This window comes from Erinaceus europaeus, chromosome 19 (assembly GCF_950295315.1).
Source record: "Erinaceus europaeus chromosome 19, mEriEur2.1, whole genome shotgun sequence".
NCBI classification, from domain to species: domain Eukaryota; kingdom Metazoa; phylum Chordata; class Mammalia; order Eulipotyphla; family Erinaceidae; genus Erinaceus; species Erinaceus europaeus.
In genome coordinates, this window is record NC_080180.1 from 3,559,047 (window position 1) to 3,579,873 (window position 20,827).

Genomic DNA, 20,827 nt, shown 5'->3' on the forward strand with positions numbered 1-20,827 from the left:
CTAAGCTGAATATGGGCCCCAGATCACATTAAATCGATGGGGTTTCCAGTCAACAATATTTATGCACCTTTCCCATATTTGGGAGCTACTCTCTTCCCTGACCCAGCTTTCTGGTCCTTTTCCCAGCCATGACATCATCTCCCCAGACAATAACCTGGATCCACCTGCATATCAGATGTCAGGCTCAGGTAAAAACTAATATAGTCATGGGCCCTTTGGAATATAACTAAAATAGGTCTACTAGCTATTTCCAAAACAGAGACCCTGAATCTTCATCTGCAATATTCCAGTTTTAAATTCATGATTAGTCAATAATATATTCAACTTTATATGTTAACTCTTTTTGCAGCTACCAGGTTCCAGATGCTAGCATGATGCCAACCAGACCTCCCTGGACAGACGACCCCACCAATGTGTCCTGGAGCTCTGCTTCCCCAGAGCCCCACCCCCCTGGGGAAAGAGAGAAACAGGCTGGGAGTGTGGATCTACCTGTCAATGCCCATGTTCATCGGGGAAGCAATTACAGAAGCCAGACCTTCCACCTTCTGCATCCCACAATGACCTTGGGTCCATACACCCAGAGGGATAAAGAATAGGAAATCTATCAGGGGAGGGGACGGGATACGGAGTCCTGGTGGTGGGAACTGTGCAGAATTGTACCTCACTTATCTATGGTTTTGTCAGTGTTTCCTTTTTACAAATAAAAATAAAAAGCTACTTCCATCTATCTTTGAGATACTTTGCCTGAAATTATTGCAGGCATTTTAGGGATTACACTATAATGGGTCACCGTCTGTACCACTGCTTGCATTCACAGAATTCATCTAATTCCCAGCTTACTCCTGTTTATTCTGGCCTAACTCATTTCCAACCTGAACACCGAATCTGATTTGTGCTCTTTCAAAATTCCTACAGTGCCAACAACCTTAACAGGCTCCATGTAACCAAGTGGGAAAAAATAGCTATAGTAAGAATGGAACCTCTGTCAAAGGAAACAAAGAGTTGAAATTCCACAAAGCTCTGTGTTCGTAAACTGAACTTTCTTGGTGAATGTCTCACAATGAAGTGATGGGGGCTAAAAGGCCTCGGGTCTCTCCTTTCCTCCTCAACACAAACCTCTCCCACACTCACCCCATCTTTCCTCTCTCTTCTAATTGAGAGTCACTGAACAGTAAGAATATATATGTTCATCTCCTTCACATATAATTTGTAAATGGCAGATACTACTGATGCTGTTACATGCTGGGAAGCCTAGCAAACCTAACTAAACCATCCCCCTTTGAGAAAAGTTTGCTTAATTTTCTTATAATGTAGCTTTTTTTTTTTTTTTTTGCTTTGATTTTAGTTTAGAAATGTCAGAAGTAGTGCCTTGAACCTATGTCTCCCATCCATCCCAAACATCGCTGATCGGAGTACTTTGGAACATTGCATTTTAGAGAAAAAAATGCTCCAGGAACCAATGCAGGGAAATAAAACTCCTCAAGTCCCTGTTTAAATCATGCTACATCCCAGATTCCATTACCCAGCGCTGCAAACCATAGGCCAGATTCCGCCCCAGGTTACTTGCACGACGTTCTGTCTGATTTTAGTAGGAATTGTTCAAGTGTAACTGACGGCATCGCTAAGCCCGTTGGGTACAAAAATGCCTGACCTCAAAAAAAGGCAAAAATATCTGTCTTATTATATTTGGCTTTTAGATGAAAGTAATATAAGGCCATGACAATTCCATTAGATAATATTGGTTTTAAAGAGCACAACCATCAAATTTTCACCATTACAAATTTGACTGAATTACCATAGTGGCATTTGCAATACTTGATAACATTGAAACAAGTAAGTGGACATCGGAAAACACTCTTTCTTTTATAGCGATTTTCAATTATGTAGCATACAGGCTACATGTGCACCATGACTTTCTGTGTGTACTTGCCTTTTATACATTTTAGAGTTATTGACTGAGAGTCAGACATTCTCCACCAGGGTAAAAAAAAATTGCTAAAGACTTCAAATTTCAGTCTTTATGTATAAATGTAATTTATTCATGACTTGCTTTAGATCTTGATTGGGGATGATTCCACAGGAAAATTCTTACTGAGCTCAAGTTTCTTTCTGTGAAATAATGGACTAGTATTACAACTTGTAAAAGATAAAAACACTGTAATATGATTTTAAAAAATTATCTCTTTGCACACATGAGCCAAATAAAATTCAATGCTTGTATCCTGGGAGGTGACACAATGGAGTCTGGGGAACATAAAAAAAAATTTTTTTTATCTTTTTATTTATTTACTACTGGACAGAGACAGAGAGAAATTGAGAGAGGGGAGAGACATTAAGAGGGGAAGAGACAAGAGGCAGAGAGGTACCTGTAGCCCTGCTTCACCACCCGTGAAGCTTACCCCCTGCAAGTGGGGACCAAGGGCTTGAACACTGTAACGTGTGCCCTTAACCAGGTGCACCACCACCCACACCCAGGCATACAGCCCAGGGATTGATTGAGACCTGGTGTATCTATTCTAACAAATAGATTATTGAATTGCATTTCCTTTTCTCCAGACATATCAATACTTTTCATTTTTTCAGATTGAATACATAAATCAAGAGAACAACTGGCATGAACAGTGATTATGAAACTCCTATTTCTCATCTATTGATTTTTAAAACTTTATTTACTCATGCATTTTTTTCTTTAAGGCGTCAGTGCAGGACTTTTTTTTTTCTTACTGTTATGGCTATAGCAATCTTCAGCTCTTGAATTGCATCAAAAAGCCTTCAAAATAACATAGAAAACATAAATATAGGAAGCTGGGCAGTGGTGTACTGGATTAAATGCAAATAGTATGAATCACAAAGACCAAAAAAAGGGTCCTGGTTCAAGCCTCTGGCTCCCCACCTGCAGGGGGGTCACTTCACAAGCAGTGAAGCAGGTCTGCAGGACTCTCTCTTTCTCTCTTCCTCTCTATCTCCCCTCTCCCCTCTCAACTTCTTTCTGTCCTAGTCAATAAAAGGGGGGGGAAGACCACCAAGAGCAGCAGATCTGAAGTGCAGGCACTGAGCCCAAAGATATAAACTTGGAGGAAAAAAAACAAAACAGAAATATATCCAAGTGCTACACCATTTCCTGGTCCCCTAAGTTGCTGTATAAATAGCATCAGCTTCAAATAACAGTGACTGTGGCAGCTGAGTTTCAGCAACGTCGGGAAATTGTGAGGATGTGGTAGAGCCTGGCAGGGCTTGACCTGAGGAGTGCGTCTATCCTGTCAGTCTCTCTCTCTCTCTCTCTCTCTCTCTCTCTCTCTCTCTCTCTCCCTCTACTGAGAGGTTGAGCAAGAAGGGACAGGAGTAACCCCAAAGGTTTTCCCTGTCTTATCAGACTCCTTGCCTCACAAAGCACCCTGTATTCCTGACACTATGTCCATTAGATAAAAAGAAAGGGGGAGATGTCGGGAAATTGTGAGGATGTGGTTGAGCTTGACAGGGCTTGACTTGTGGGGACACCCATCCTCTCTTCTTACCAGACTTATTATCTACACAATCATTGTTTTGCCTGAAAGATCCCCACCCATTCCATTCCTTTGATCTATCTTCTTTGTACCCTCAAGACCCTCCCTGCCTCCAGGGTATTATTAATCCTACTAGTTAAAGCCCTCGAAACAGCTGCTAAGGAAGTTCCTACATTTCCAGCTCTCCGCCCCTTTCCTAGCCATTTCTGTTTCTGACTTGCCACTTCTGAGTCCGACCTTTAAAAGCCTTGGCTCTCTGATCAATAAAGAATTGAATTCCCTCACCACCACGAGTCTTTTCCTGAGTCATCTCTCTTCTCACGTCGCTGAGTGAGTAGCAGCCCAGGCTGGCTCCGGTCGCATTCTCTCCAACCCAGAGAGTACACGCCTGGGAAGAGGCACCCCCACAGTACCTGGCTAGCATGAGTAACTAAAGTGTGATTTATGGAAGTTTCTTGGATTCTATTTGTCCTATAAAGTGTCTGGAATCGCTTAAGGAAACACCGTAACTTCCATAGATGACTGTGAACTTTCACTCTCTAAAGACCTTTAACGTAATGCAGGTATATAATGTCAAGGCTTTTGACTTCACCAGGACATCACAAAGTGCTCAGGTAAAATGCTTTCAGACATTTGAAAATGTTTGAAGGAGAATCAGCAAGACAGCTCATCTAGATAAGCAGACCCACTTTCTAGAGAGACATGGCAGAACTCAGGGGTCAGCTGACCCCTCCCACATTGCAGCAAGTTTTGGTCCAGAGCACTGAAGCTTCAGCAGCAGAAACAACAAGGGAACTTCTGCAGTTAAAATAGCACGTGCTGATTCAGTACGCAAACTAAGCTGAGAAAAATCTGCTAATGTTATCAGTGTTCCCCATTTGGTCATAAAACAAAAATTTGAATTGATTTTTTCCAATTTTAGTAGAAAAAAAAAGGACATAACGAATCGCAGTTTGGTGTAATTGGAAGTAACCAATATAATAACCCTCCAAAGTAAAGTTTAAATTGGCGATCTGGTCAGATTCCAGTCCCCGAATGAATATTAATTTAAAAACTATTCAGTTTCCAACAGGCTGAAGGTTCACAAGACTAGTTCTTGACTAAAAACAGCTAGATCTATTACTAGACAACCATGAATGGACTTCAGCTAGGAAACTAGCTCTCCTGGGCTGAGGCAGTCTGATCCCCCCCAAGCATCTGTCAGCCCAATAACTTTACTACACAAAGCTGATTTCTAGTTTTCTGACTTAGGATGGCTGGGAGTTGGGCGATAGCGCAGCAGGTTAAGTGCACGTGTTGCAAAGCACAAGGATCAACGTAAGGATCCTGGTTCGAAAACCTGGCTTCCCACCTGCAGGGGAGTCACTTCACAAGTGGTAACGCAGGTCTTCTGGTGTCTGTCTCTCCCCCTCTGTCTTCCCCTCCTCTCTCTATTTCTCTGTCCTATCCAACAACAACAACAACAATAACTACAACAATAAAATAACAAGGGCAACAAAAGGGAATATAAATAAATATTTTAAAAAAGAATTAGGATGGCTACCTTGTACTGAATGAACTTGCTGAAGGAAAATATACATGCCAGCTGTGGGGTTAGAAGACAGCTCACCCAGTAACACTTGAACTTCTTTTAATTTATTTTTATTTTATTATTTTATTTATTGGATAGAGACAGAGAGAAATCCAGAGGGAAGCAGAGATAGAGAGGGAGAAAGAGAGAGACACCTGCAGCCCTGCTTCACCATTCATGAAGTTTCCCCTGCAGGTGGGGGCCAGGGTTTGACCTAGATCCTTGTGCATTTTGATGTGTGTAGGCCAGCCAGGTGCAGCACCACCTGGCCCCAGTAACACATGAACTCTCTCATATTTGATGACTCAGGTTTGAGCTCTGGCCACCAAAGAGGAAGTTTCATGAGCAGTGGATCTCCCTTCTCTCTTCCTCTCCCTCTCCCTCCCTCTTCCTCTCACTCTCTCTCCCTCCCTCCTTCCTTTCCTCCTCCAAGTCAGGCAAAATTGTTCTGGGCAGGTGCCTGCTTTGTCATGTGTGTGACCCAGGTTTGAGCCCGGCTCTCGTTGCACAAGGAGAAGCTTTGGTGCCATGGTATCTCTCTCCCTTCCCACCTCCCTTTCTGTGTGAGAAAGGGAAGCTAGAGAAGTGAAATTCCAGCAACAACTAGGACAGTATCTATGCATGTGACATCACAACTGGACTCTCCCTCCATCACGTCCCCTTCTTTCAGGCTCCTGCCCTAGTAACTGCAGACCTCAAAACACTCCCATAACAAAGGGCTTGCCTGTGCACTCAGTGAGTCCTTCTGCTTTGGTTCTTAACATCCACAAAGCAGTGAGGCCATCCATTAGATGCGAGGATGGTCCAACATCAAAAAGTTCAGAAACGACAAGTAATTAGCAAGGGCTGATAGGGCTGTCAAGAGGTTCCTCAAAACAACAAACTAGAAATCTTCCCTGCAATCCAACCATCTCATGGTGGCTAGGGATCTTTCTGAACACACACACACACACACACACACACACACACACACACACTTGGCTGGAAAGAGAAGTCTGCAGTGTTTATTGTATATTTGTCGCAGTGCTATTTACAGTTGCCAATGTATATAAACAACACAAGTGTTCAGAGACAGGCGCATGGAAAATGTGCATTGCAGGGTAAAGCACCTGGTTAAGCTCCCATGCTGCAGTGTGCAAGGACTTGGGTTCAAGACCCTGGTCCCCACCCTCCCTCAGGGGGAAAAGCTTCACGAGTGGCAAAGCAGGGTTGAGGGTATGTATGTCCCTGTCTCTTTCCCACTTTCAATCTCCCCTTCCTTCTCAATTTCTGTCTAAAAATATCCAGTAATAAGTAATAAATATTTTTAAATATGCATTCCATATTAAGCAGCTAGAAGTTATTGTAAATTTCATTAAAGGGACTGGCAAAATAGCTTACTTGGCTGACACTATGTTTTTTTTGCCTGATGCACAACTCAAGTTTGAGGCAAAGGCCATTGTACTGAGAGAAGTTTCACTGCTATGGTCTCTTCTCTCTCTGTCTCTTTGTCCCTCTACCTCTCTCTGTCTGAAAAAAAATAGCCTGAAGTGGTGAAAATCCCAAGATGTATTTTGATTTTTTTTTTTTTGCCACCAAGGTTATTACTGAAGCACTACGAATCCACTGCTCCTGGTGCCGGGCTAGCATCACAGGCGGGAGACAGATGACCAGGGACTCATGGCTGAGCTGGGAAGCAGTATCTCTTTATTCATGTGGAACACAGTGCAATCTAAGCTATCTCTAATCACAGTCCTGTCCTTATATATATACTCGCCAAGTAGGGTGGAAACAGGATGTGACGTAGAGAGGGTAGAGCGAAAAGAGACTGGTGGAAATCAGGGTGACTACAAGAGGGGGCGGAGCAAGAAGACATCATGTACCAGTGGGGATTAAACCAATGCCCTGCAGGCAGGGCAGTGCTTAGTTAACAGTGGTTATGTAAATAGAATAAGTGTTAAGCAGGGGGGATTAAACCAATGAAACAGAAGGGGTTTTAGAAGCAGAATTAGAAGCAGACCAACATCCTGGCAGCCATTTTTTCCTTTTCTTTATTTCTTTTTTATTATATAGAACAGAGAAAAATTGAGAGAGGAGAGGGTAACAGAGTGAGGGACAGAAAGATAGACATCTACAGACCTGTTCACCACTCATGAAGTGTTCCCCTCTGCAGGTGGGTAACAGGGACTCGAACACAGGTCCTTACACCTGGTAACATGTGTGCTTAACTAGGTGCACCACCGCCCAACGCCCACCCCCCACCCAGGTGATTTCATAAGGCAGCTTGGGCATATGTGGACTGGTATCCAGTTTCAGGCATCCCTGTGCAGGACTACAGTTCAAAGTAAATAACTTCCCTTTCAGTTCCATTTGAATACTCTCAGATATGCATAATTCTAGGAATCCCAAGTCACTCAACTGCTCCAGCACAAGAAAACACTGATCTGAGTCACTTTTCAGGTGTCTTATCACTGTCCAGTGCTGCGGTTTTAACATAAAATATAGAAACGGCAAAAACTTTTAGGGAGACCAAATAAAATAAGTACACAAATTGGAAAGGACAAGTTTTCTCTTGATAGCCAAGCAGTCGTGAAATGAAGCAGCTTCATTAAGTCCTGAGTCCCTTAACCTTTTTCTGGAAAGAAGGGGAAGATTTAAAGATTTATCAAGAAATCCCACCCCAAACCTGGCCAGGCCCCCTACGACTTGACATGGGTTGAGAGGATGATGATGCTGATTCCAGTGGGCACACTAAGAGCTTTCAGCCCCAGGAGGATTCTCCACTCGTGTGGCCACCTATGCACATTTCCAGTTCTGATTTAACTGGGCAGAGCTTTTAAAAGGACAGCACAGCCCCATAGACAGGGGAAATCACAAGCAGGAGGAAAGGTGTTCATCCTCCCGGCCGGAAACACACACGGCAAGCATTTCTGTCTTAGCATCTTCTGAAGATGTCCCTCCCTTTAATTCTCTCTCTCCTACTTCCCTCCATCCCTCTCTTCCTCCTCTCTTTGTCAAGGTTCAGATAAATGGAAGAGAGAGAGAGAGAGAGAGAGGAGTGTGTGCTTGACTGGGTATGCTGCTTCATTCTCTCTGCTGTGCTTGCCAATCTATTTCTTCTTTAATATTTATTGATTTAGCATTGGATAGAGACCGAGAGAAATTGGGGAGGGGGAGATAGGGAGGGAGAGAGATACCTGCAGCCCTGCTTCATCATTCCTGAAACTTTCTCCCTGTAACTGGGCACCAGGGGCTTGAACCTGGGTCCTTGAGCACTGTAACGTGTGCTTAACCAGGGGTGCCACTGTCTGGCCCCCTATATTTACTTTCTTTTTTTCTTTTTTATTTTATTATTCATTTTCCCTTTTTAAAATTTTTTTAATATTTATTTATTCCCTTTTGTTGCGCTTGTTGTTTTATTGCTGTTGTAGTTATTATTGTTGTTGTTATTGATGTCGTTCACTGCTGGCTAGGACAGACAGAAATGGAGAGAGGAGGGGAAGACAGAGAGGGGGAGAGAAAGACAGACACCTGCAGACCTGCTTTACCGCCTGTGAAGCGACTCCCCTGCAGGTGGGGAGCCAGGGGCTCGACCGGGATCCTTACGCCGGGGTCCTTGTGCTTCGCGTCACATGCTAGTGCCCTATCCCTATTTACTTCTTTTACTAAGAGAAGACCAGAGCATTACCCTGCTGCTATATGTTGTTGAGAATCAAACTCGGGGCCTGGCACATCAGTCCCCGTGCTCTGCCATTCAGCTGCACCCTAGCAATGGCAATTTCCACACCCTTGACATTATAACCCAACTCTGCTGCCCTGGGGCAGTCGGTGAAAAGGTCAGCTTCACCATGCAATGAACACACTATATGCTGAGTCTCTAGAAAAAGGAGAGGGAACACCACCACCACCACCCAAAACACACACACACACACACACACACACACACACACACACACACACACACACAGGCCACCACCAGCAGTAGCTCCGGATATGAGCAGGGCCCCGCAGCCTCACTTCAACACTGGCAACTTGGAAATCCTCTCCCTGCAAATGCATTTGCCCGACTCACACCCCTGTTAGCTGCTGAGTGAGGAAGGCAAGATACACTGACGGGGACCTTACTCCGTCTATGCTATCCTGGAAGAATCAGGCAGTGTTACCTCCCTGCCACTAAATGTAAAATGTTCAGCACTGGAGGTAACAGGTGGTGGTGCACCAAGTTAAGTGCACAGGCAAGGACTCCTGCAAGGATCGTGGTTCGAGCCTCCTCCTGGACCACAGGATGCAGACATTCTGTAGTGTGTTTGGGGTTCATGTGGACCACTGTCTGAAGGCCCCTTGGGAGCAGGGACACAGGAGCCTTGGAATGTGAAGTCAGGTGGCTGTGAGCTGTACTGAGCTGCTCTGGTGCCTTGAGCCATGCAGCAAGGAACTGTGTCTCTGTTTCAGGGACTGCAAAATATTGGGCTGTCAGAAAAGTCATGAAGTATCTTCAAGGTTTCTCTGTGCAGAAATACCTCCTGAATTTTCCCACAACCCAATACCAGGCATCACACAGCCCCTCCCAGCCCCTAGTAGCTTCTAAAGGGAATGCAAAGTAAGGCTGACAGCTAAAGAAATAATGTCACACCTTCTTGGAGGAGTGTCTGAGGTGTAAAGTTCATGAGGTCTAAGGTCAGCACTTTAATGCCACACTTTATTCCCATCACCAGGCACTGTCTGAGAAAGACAGCTATAAAAAAGTGTAAAAAAAAAAAAAAGATTCAGAGTTGTAATACTTCTATGATTGGTAAAGAAAAAAATAATAAATAAAAATTTTAAAAAATAGCACAGGGTACCAAAAGGGTCCTTAAACAATTTTGAACAATTTGATATACACTCACCAGAGAAAACAGAATACTTAGGATTCTGAACACCACTGTCCTATGCTTCTCTGAGAGTTTTTAACAGCAATTTTTGAGGGAGGGAATTCTATTTTGTCAAGAGATACCTCATTAGGCCTCTTCACTATTTTTCTTGAGTTGGCATTTGCATATCCTTTAGGTCCAGAGAGTGTGGTTCCAGACATTGTGTGAAGAAGCCATTTGGGGAAAAGAAAGGAAGGCAGAGTCTTGTGTTTCACCAAATGTTAAATATTTTTTACTTAGCTCACCTGCACATGGAGATGAATCCATTTCTTCACAAGAATTCTCCCCAGTGTCATTACTTTTATTGGAGGCTGCAAACCATTTACTGTATGGTAATAAAACATGGCCTCTTACGCAGAGATCGTAAGTTTGAACACAGTCTGCCCATCCGACACCTTTTCTACGACACACCTTAGGAAGCAAAAAGGCGAGAGAAAAGGTCAGACTTCCAGCACAAGACGTGGCCAGGGAGTGTATAGCCATGATGGTACTGAAATAACTAACCCCTGACTCCTCTCCAACTCCAGCAGGGGCACCTGTCTAAATGTCCTTAGATTAGGAGCCGGCATGACCGTGATTACAAAGCCCTTTTATTTCAATAACAACAGCAAATAGAATCTGTATGTACAATAGCATCCCCAGAAACTCAGCCCCCCCCCTCCCTCATTAGAGACTCCTGGTGGCAGTTAGAGGGGCTGAATCACCCTGAAAAGCTACCAGTCAGCCATGGGCTCATTAGTTCGGCCACTATTATTTCTAGAGGAAGCCACACAACACACTTTATCTTACTTGGGCCCTGAGTCACTGGCAAAGATTCCTCTCTTTTTTTAACATGAAGAAGAGAGAGAGAACTTGATGCCCTCATAGCTGGAATGTGGGTGGAGGCAGGCCAGCTCCCCGTGGCCACAGGACCCCGTAAGGCCCCAGAGAGAATCCCAGTGGCAGGGAGTCAATGCTTGTCTACGTTGCTCAGAGCACGGCAACGTGGTATTTTGATGAAAGACATTTTGTACTTAGTCAATGTTTTTGTCTAGTGTCAGGGCAGTTAGGAAAATCCCTTCTGTCCTCAACACAGAGGCACATTTTCTCCATTCCTCCAACAGACACATGCTTGCTTTGCTAGATTCTTTAATGTCAATATTAACTGACATTTCATGTATATTACATGTTAAGGCTGGGGGTATAGCTCAGCCTGCCAAATGCCCATGTCCAGTGGAGAAGCAATTACAGAAGCCAGAACTCACACCTTCTGCACCCCCCCAAAAGAATTTTGATCTATACTCCCAGTGGGGGGGGGAATGATAGAGGGAAAATGACCAGAGGGCTCTGAACTCCAATTCCATCAGGACCTGGGAAAAGAAGAGGAAAAAGGGAGGGATAGCTGGATGTAGTAATAAGTGTAGGTGTGACTTGGAAAGGAAGAGAAGATGGGACCATGGAAAAAATGGGCAAATAGATACAAATATAGACACACAGTTGTAAAATATTAATTAACCCATATCTGCAAAGTTAGGAAAACTGCTGTAACTTACAATGGAGAGACTGGGGATCCAGAACTCTAGTGGTGGGAATGGTTGTGTAGTTGAACCCCTGTTATCTGGTAATTCTGTAAATCAATATTAAATCAGTCATAAAATATATATTATATGTTAACATCATGATATTTACATAGCAACATGTATTAATGTACAGGGTCAAGAGAGAGCTCAGAGGGTAGACTATTTTTTTCTGAGTATGAGCTCTTGGAATTGAGTCTCTAGCATTCATGGACAGCACCATGGACAGCACCATGGTCAGCACCAAGGACAGCACCATGGTCAGCACCAAGAGGGGTTCCATGAATGCTGGTGCTCTGAAGTCTTTCAGTGGACAGAGATTTTTCTTCAAATACGGGCAAGTCAGAAAAAGTGAGAGTATTACGCATGCTTGCTTGTGGTCCCCTGAGTGAATGAATTCCCAAAATAACTAGTCACCAAAGCTACTCAGAGGTATAGACTTCAAAAACAAGAACTCAGAGAGATGGTGTTTCTCAGGGAGAAGGTTCGGGCCCATCTCTCTACCCTGACCATCTCCTACACAACTCAAGCATCGCTGAGACTGCTGTCACCCCCAAGAGATGGGATGCTTTCTGAGTGCAGGTGCAGAACTGGAGAAATGATGATTCTGGGACCACAATGAGCAGGGGCCTTCAAAGAAGGATGGAGAAGAAAGACAGGACCCACTGAGAATCACTGTTGAAGAGGTCTTAAAACATTCTTCAAAGGCTACATTCCTCACAAATAATTCACTTGCCTTTACTATTCCCTGGAGTTGAGAAATATGATAAAGACTGTGAGATAGCCCTTAGCACTCACTAGCCAAGTGGAGTGTCACTGTCTTTTTTTTTTTTTTTCTCCCAGGTTATTGCTGGGGCTGGACGCCTGCACCATAACCCACTGCTCCTGGAGGCTATTTTTTTTCCCTTTTGTTGCCCTTGTTGTTTAATGTTGCTGTGGTTATTATTATTGTGTTGCTATTGATGCTGTTGTTGTTGGACAGGATAAGAGAGAAATGGAGAGGAGGGGAAGACAGAGAGGGGGAGAGAAAGATAGACACCTGCAGACCTGCTTCACCGCCTGTGATGCGACTCCCCATGCAGGTGGGGAGCCGGGGGCTCCAACCAGGATCTTTGCACTTTGCACTATGTGATCCTTACGCCGGTCTTTGCACTTCATGCCATGTGCACTTAACCTGCTGCACTACCGCCCGACCCCCAGTGTCACTATCTTATTGTACTGTGCCCACATACTTGGCCATAAAGGAATGAGACATGTACAGTTTTGATTTAGGAAAGTAGGCTTAGCTGACACAAATGTCTTAGAAAAAGCCAGAATAAGAGTTTCTAGAAATTCCCCTATGATCAATTCAAACCTTCAAGAGATGGCTATTCCTAAGTCACAGGAATAAATGTGTTTTTATGTATGCCTCACTCTGTGCCTTCACACAATCTAGGAATAGTGTCTCTGTTCATTTTTCTTGAGTTTAAATCTCTGAATTGGGATCTGACCATTACTCAAGAATGTGTTTACCAAATACAGGCTTATTTCCCCAAGCTTACTGAAAGTGCATTTCTTAATATGTTATTGATTATCTTCCTTGCTATTTTGTTTGCTTGTAAACATACTAGCTTTGGTAGATAATGAATGTGAGAGGAAGGCAGGTAGCAAAATATTTAGGAACTGGATTTATTCTGCTCCTGGATAAATAATAATTGGATAATCCATGTTTTGTTTGTTTTACTTATCTCAGGCAAACACCCCAAAATTCCTCCAATTCCCACAGGTATTTTAGGTTTGAGAATGAAAATGACCTTGATGCATGGCCCTCTCTAAGCCATAAACCATTGCCTCTATGAATACTCTTCTGTCTTCATTATAAAGAAGACCAACAGGAGATTAATCTGATGAAGACATGTCCCATGGACAAAAAAAAATAAATAACTCATTTTAGCCCATTTGTTTAGAGACAATGTCTATGACTCCTTGGACAGGAGTCAAACTAAGGGAGTAGAGGCTGGCTTTACTCACATTTCAACCACGCAGAAATCCCAGTGGTCTTCTAGGGGAGAAGTAGAAACAGGCACAACAGTCTGTGACGATTTTCATTCCCAATAAATCAAAATGAAGAGGGGCCAGGCGGTGGTGCACCTGGTTAAGTGCTCACATTACAGTGCACAAGGAACTGGGTTCAAGCCCCTGGTTCCACCTGCAGGGAGAAAACAGTGCTGCAGGTGTTTCCCTGTCTCTTCTACCTCCCCTCCCTTCTCAATGCCTCTGTCTCTATCCAATAATAAATGAATAGAAATTTTTTAAAAGGAGGAACAGAGTGCCAGGCAGGTACACCTGATTAAAAGCACATAGTCATAATCTCAAGGACCCATGCAAGGATCCAGGTTCAAGGCCCCACCTCACTATCAGCAGTGGGGACTTTACAAGCTGTGTTGCAGGTCTGCAGATGTCCAGATGTCTGTCTGTCTGTCTGTCTCTCTCTCTCTCTCTCTCTTTTCTTTTTGCCTCCAGGGTTATCACTGGGCTCAGTGCCTACACTACGAATCCACTGCTCCTGGAGGCTATTTTCCCCATTTTTGGTGCCCTTGTTGTTGTTGTTGGATATGACAGAGAAAATCTGAGAGAGTAGAAAACAGAGAGGGGGTAAGAAAGACAGATATCTGCAGACCTGCTTCACCGCTTGTGAAGCGACCCCCTTAGGTGGAGAGCCAGGAGCTCGAAGCAGAATCCTTACTCAGGTCCTTAGGCTTTACGCCGTGTGTGCTTAACCTGCTGTCTTACCATCCGGCTCCCTTCTCTCTGCCCTCCCCTCTTAATTTCTCTGTATCCTATCCAATAAAATGGAAAAAGTAGCCTCCAGGAGCAATGGGTTCATAGTGCTGACACTGAGCTAAAGTGATAACCCTGGAGGCAAAAAAAAGAAGGAAGGGAGAGAGGGAGGAAGGAAAGAAGGGAGGGAGGAAGGAAGGAAAGAAGGAAAGGGAGAGAAAAACCACTTGATTAAAAAATAAATCATAGACAGGGGTAGATAGCATACTGGTTATTATACAACTAGACTCTCCTGCCTGAGGTTCCAAAGTCCCAGGTTCAAACCCTCGCACCACCATAAGCCAGAGCAAACAATCACACGATGCAGGGAAGATAAGCTGCCTTTCCCATGGCAAGCTGAAACTACACAGTAAAGACCTTGAAGTCATCTTGGCTAATGAACGGAAAGAAGTTACTGGTTACTCAATACCTTTACCAGGAGGAAAGTGAGTAATTACCACACAATGATGTACAACTGTCCTCCTTGTTCCCATTTCCAGACTGACTCTAATCTTTAGAGAAACAGTGCTGGAAGCTGGAAAGACTATTACAGAGTGAAAAACAGGCGAATAGGTAAATTGGTAATAGAAAAAAAATAATGTTCAGGACGTCCCACTCCAAAATGACTAAAAGCCGTTCTACTGCGATCCGGCAGTGTAAAGGCTTTTGAGAAACTTCTGACTTCCTAAACATTTCTTCCCTTGTTGGAAGATGAACGCAGCACCACGTCAAAAGCCAAGAGCCATATCTTTACAGAGATGGAGTCTCAGTCATTTATCGAACTTGTATTACTGAACATCTTCCATAAGTCAAAGGAACATCGCCTCCTGGGAAATAAAGGTGTATTAAACACAGTCCCAAGACCTCAGAGATCTCTCTGCCTAGTGAAAACAGTAGACTCTTAATAGGAGCCTGTGGTTTCTATAAATCTTGACCAAGCCTTTGGAAATGACTATTTATAGTACACACATCTCCCATATCCAAAAGGGTCTCTATGAAAACCACTAATTCAAGGCGGTGACGGTCATCTCTACAGGGAAACTTTTGAAATGTTCCCTGGGCCAAAAAATAATCTAGCAAATCATAGCAGCAAAAACACACAGAGAGCCCTTGGTCACGCTAAGATGCAGGAAACGTCTAAATGCTGTGACAAACACACTGCCTGTATAAGTCAGCTGCAGAAAGAAGTCTGGTAGATCCCGCTACGCTGCAGATGGCGCTACTTCTAGAATGACCGTGACAAAACCAGTTTGTGGGCCCTGCATGCTGGGAAGGTGGAAGCGTCCTAGCAACTGTATCAATACCCTGATGGGATAACGTGGTGGCAGAGGAGTCACTTTAAAACAAGGCAGAAGATTGATATGTAAATAATAATAATCGCATGGAAATACAGCAGTTTGTGGGTCCTGCCTAACTCAACCACATCTGTACAATATTTCAATACAACACTGCTCTTCTCACTTTAATTCCTAAAATAAAAAGTCGCCTTTGGATGTCTTTCCATTTGGAAAAAAAAAAAAAAAAAGGAACAAAATAGGTCTTTCATAGAGGCCAGTTTTTGAAAGGTAGGGGAAATCTGTTTTAGCCCCAAACCTTAAACCTTGAAGATTAGCTTTTGAAGATCAAGGAGGAAACTTGAGCTAGAGCACTTGGACGTCACTGAGTCCGAATGAGAGGGTTCGCCTGCAAGGAGACAGTTTTAACTTAGGTCTAGGTGAGGGCTCACTCCCACCATGGAAAAGATGTGTGGTTTGGAACGGGGGGAAATGTTTGCAACGTGAACCTGAGGTACAGCTGACAGCAGGTGCTCCAGTTCCCTTCGCACTGGTTTTCATTCCCGTCCGGAATTCTCCCAGTGGCAAAGCTCTTATTCCCTAGGAGTGATTTCTCAGGACCCCAGGGAAAGCTTATACCCCCTCTTTAACTTACACTACACCTTCTTGCTCAGGCTTCAACTACACAGGTAAAGTACATGATGCTGCCAGCCTTGGAGGAGGAGGAGGAGGAGGAGGAGGACGAGGAAAGGTACAATTCTTGGCACTTTCAAAAACAAAACTAGAATGGCTCGGGGCTTTGGGAAGCAGGTCCTCCTGGCCTGCGGGGTGCATCCCGTGAGCCAGGTAGGGAGCTGGGCAGACCCGTGTGGGCAACCCTGGGTGAAAAGCCGCTGGTACAGAAGTGGATGCTGTCTGGGCTGGCTGGCCGAGCTGAGACAGAAGGTGCTTCAAGCTGGAAGTCTACTCGTGGCCTGGGCTGGCTCGAGAGAGACCTTTTTGAAGGCACCCACGTTCTCCAGCCTGGAGAAAGGGCCCTGGCTGGGTCTTGGCCAGCGGGAGGGATGCAAAATAGGCTAAGATCAACGTTTCAAAGGCCAGAAGAGAGGAACCAAAGCTCCTCAGGGCCAGAGCTGGGCAATTTATGGTGACAGCAACTCTGGAGAGGAGAGTGCTTCAAGATGCTGGGCTGCTCCGTTTTCCAGAACCCACAGAGGGAAGACCCTTCTTTGCAGAAAAGGCTGGGACAGCAGCACCTAGAGTCTGGGAAACGCAAATAACAGCACGTCAGAAAGGAGTTGCTCCATCTTATCCAACTGTGGGTCATCCTAAAGCAGGAAGATTTGGAGCCCAGGACAAAACACAGCACTGAACTAACTAAACAAATCTCAACATCCATGCCAATTCTTCTTTTTGATGAACATCTTCCTATGACTGAGCACACCCAACCCTGGCAATGTTTCAACCTCCCTAGACAGGCAGGAACATGTTTTTCTAAACAGATCTCACCAGACAGTAACTTGCACGGAGACTCCAGCTTGGGGAATTAGCACTCTCAACTTAACGAGGTAAAGCATGACATAGATTTTTCTTTACAGGCACGCGGGGCATGGGGACACCCAGCTAAGGTGCAGATGTCCCTAATAAAGGTGGCAAAGCACTGGGTGGGGGACCTTCCCACCCCACCCCAGCATGTGCAGCAACTTTAAGCTCAGCAAAGCTGATTAAAAACCCAACACCATCTGTGCGTTCCCCATCCTATTTAGTCTGTGTGTCTGTATTCCTGCCCCCCCCCACCATGCCCACGTATTTGTAGGTTAAATATGGAGCCCTAATACCCTGGAAGTAATTGTATTGATAAATAAGCTGAGTTACCATTTCTTTATTGCATTTCAACCCGTCCCCTCAGTGTAACAAATGGCCCTTCTGCTGGACCGCTGTCCCTCGTTGCCTGGCAACGCTGCAGCAGCCCCAGCCACCCTTTAACAAATCAGCAGCAGCAGCAGAAGATGCTGCAGAGGTGACTGGGTTGCCCAAGGGAGGGAGTCTGCCGGGCAAGCTCGTGGTTTACCTGGGCACATCTGCTGGCTGGCCGGCCCGGAACTGAGCACCCCAAGCCTGAAGCAGGGGCCTGTGGCCCTGGGAGGGGCCAGGATGGGGCAGGGCATGCAGAGGAGTAGAGCAGCAGTGCACCTGCTCCTCTGATGTCCCTTGGGCCCCCCCCCTTCCCTGCTTTCAGCCACTTCAGTCCCTCTAATCTTGTAGAATCAGAATGCTCAGCCACCATTAGGCAGGCACACTCGCAGTCACTCCCAGGGCGCCCTTCTTGTCTGGGACACAATCTTATTGGTGTCCAAAAAGCTTGGTCCGTGGCTGGGAGTTTCGGTCCTCTGTGGCTGTGTCCTTCATGCCCAGCTAGCCTGTCCTCCATGAACATGCTTCTCTAGTTCGTGAGGAGCATTTGCTAGAGTCTTTTAGTGTTGCCGCTACAACATCAGAGACTTTAAATGGAGTCAAAGCAACAAGAACATTGACGTGTGTGTGTGCATGCGTGTGCGTGCATGCATGTGTGTGTGTGAGAGAGAGAGAGGAGAAAGAGGGAGAGGGAAAGAGAAAGGGGAGGATAGAGAGAAAGGAAAGAGGAGAGAGAAAGAGGTAAAGAGAGAGAAAGGAGAGAGAGAGAAAGAGAAAGGAGAAAGAGAGGGAGAGGGAAAGAGATAAAAAGAAAGGAGAGAGAGAGAGAAAGGAGAGAAAGAAGAGAGAGAGAGAGAAAGGAGAGAGAGAGAGGAACTTATGCAAGAATAAACACAACTGTGCCAACTTGCTGCCCCTGCTGTAATAGCTCCACTCCTTTCCCTCCCATCTGGGATCTTTCTCCTGAGATGGAACTGTGTTAAAGCAACTGAAACTTCTGGTCTTTCATTTTATCTTAAGTATGGAACGTGTGTTTGGAAAAAAACCAAACAGCCAACTACAGTGTTGTCTGCTATTAGTTAGCATACTGACACAGGAGAGGAAAGTTCATGTAGCTTTTCTTGTTAGCAAGGCAACCAAGGTGTCTTCTCTCTTTTTTAATGCTGATGTACTTTAAAATATATATATTATCTTTTTTTTTAATTTTTTGGATAGAGACAGCCAGAATTCAAGAGGAAGGGAATGATGGAGAGGGAAGGAGACAGAGAGACACCTGCAGCCCTGCTTCACCACCCCTGAAGCTTTCCCCCTGCAGGTGGGGACTGGGAGCTTAGACCTGAGTCCTAGCACATTGTAACATGTGCGCTCAACTGATAATTCCCCTCCCATTCTCTTCTATGAAAGACTGAGAAGCCAGAGTATCTTTCTGTGTCCTCTTTATGGGTCAGAAGGCAGAGTCGCACACTTCCAGGGGAAAGCTGTTTCACTTTTTACCAAAAGAGCCTGCTCATTGCTGTTTCTTTATCACAGTCTCCCAGAGGCCATTCTTAAACAATTTCAATGTAAAGCCCAGTCGCTTTGGGGAATTTGGGAAACATAAGTTTGGAAATGGAGATACAGCACAGGGTATATGAGGGAAAAGGATTGTCCAGACCTGCTGTCAGACATGCCACCAGCACGTCCCTTCAACTGAGCTTGTCAATCAGTGACCAGCTTATCCTGGGTCCTTGCGAGTCCAAGGACCAACTTTCCAGTTTTAACTGTGGCCTCAGAGCATCTTGGAGGTCCACCATGCCAGGGGCTGTGCATCCTTCCATCCCATAACACCACCTCTGGATCAGCAAGTCAGGACTCAAAATAGACTGTCTAAGATTAGCGATGCCTCTGCCCCACATTCAGACACTGGCTGCAATTTGCCACGGCAGACAGCAGACTGACACATCCCTCAGCTCCTGCAATGCCCCACCATCAATCCTGAAGACACATCTGGTAAATGACTTGGGCACCCATATTTCCACCCCCCACCTACCCCCTGCCACAAGCCTGAGAAATATACCTGGGGGGGGGGGGGGAGTCGCAGTGTGCAGGTGGAAAGTTGAGTTCTATATTCCGGAAGGGTGCTATTTTTTCCCGTCTATTTCTGTGGATCCATCAGGGAGTTCTGGACTTGCTCTGGCTCTCCCCCTAGCAGGTCCAGGACCTACACAGGATTCTGCGTGCACAGATGCTGATGGGGGGCAGGGAGAGGGAGCACCCCCCCAGGGACATCCTCTCCAGGCCTCTGGCCAGAGTGAGTCATGTGAACTAGCCTCGAGTTACAGACTGTGAAGCCTATGATATAGATGCCACTCTTCACAGAATGAATGACAAGAGTCCCATGACATACACAAACAGAATGGAAAGGAAATTTTGCAACCTACAACAGAGAGGAGCTAGCAGCTTCTTTATCTAGATATAAAGACATCATGCCACACTGTATCTCATTTTCCTTGTTTTAAAATGTGTCAGAGGTTATGTAGGCTCCTGTGTCAAACACACACACACACACACACACACACACACACACACATACACATGCATACAGGCCCTGGGTCAGATCGATGGGGTAAAGAGTTAATTGGATTTATATATTTCCTTCAAGTTTGGGAGCTACTCTCTGTCTTCATCCAGCTTTCTAGCCCTATTGTTAACTCTGACACCATCTTCCCAGACATTATTTTTAGTCCACCTGAATGTTAGTATCATGCTCAGGCAAAAAAATATTAAAGTTATGAGCCACTTGGAACAAACATAAATGGACTTCCTACCTTCTTTCCACCCCAAGATCATTCATCTCACCTGCTCCATTTCTACTTTTTCATTCCAGGTTACTGAACATTTTTATTCCTGCTTGATAATGTATCACCTCGTGGCCACCAAGTTGCAGATGCCAACCTGACTTCCCTGGGCAGATGACCTCAACCAACGTGTCCTGAAACTTCACCTCCCCAGAGCCCTGCCCCACTAGGGAAAGACAGAAACAGGCTGCCAACGTCCATGTTCAGAGGAGAAGAAATTACAGAATCTAGAACTCCCACTTTGTGCACCCCATAAAGAATTTTGGTCCATACTCTCATAGGGAGATAGATATATGTCAGGGGAAGATGACCAGAGGGCTCTGAATTCCAACTCCACCAAGACCTGGAGAGAGAAGATGAAACAAGAAAGAAATTCAGAAGTGGCAGTGTGCGGAGGCTTGACTTGGAGAGGAGGAAAGGACAGGACCGTGGATGAAATAGGCAAACATATATAAATACAGACAGATAGTTATAGGAATAATAGT

General features: G+C 45.0%; 1 protein-coding gene across 1 annotated transcript in view; it reads right to left on the reverse strand.

Annotated features, from left to right (window-relative positions):
* USH2A (usherin) overlaps window positions 1-17,168 on the reverse strand; it is a 208,687-nt gene extending 191,519 nt beyond the window's left edge. The window contains 5 exon segments of the mRNA XM_060179216.1: window positions 10,208-10,373; window positions 16,247-16,410; window positions 16,413-16,634; window positions 16,636-16,708; window positions 17,101-17,168. Of these exon segments, the coding sequence (XP_060035199.1) occupies window positions 10,208-10,373; window positions 16,247-16,410; window positions 16,413-16,634; window positions 16,636-16,708; window positions 17,101-17,168 (693 nt within the window).
* Window positions 17,169-20,827: the final 3,659 nt, after the last annotated feature.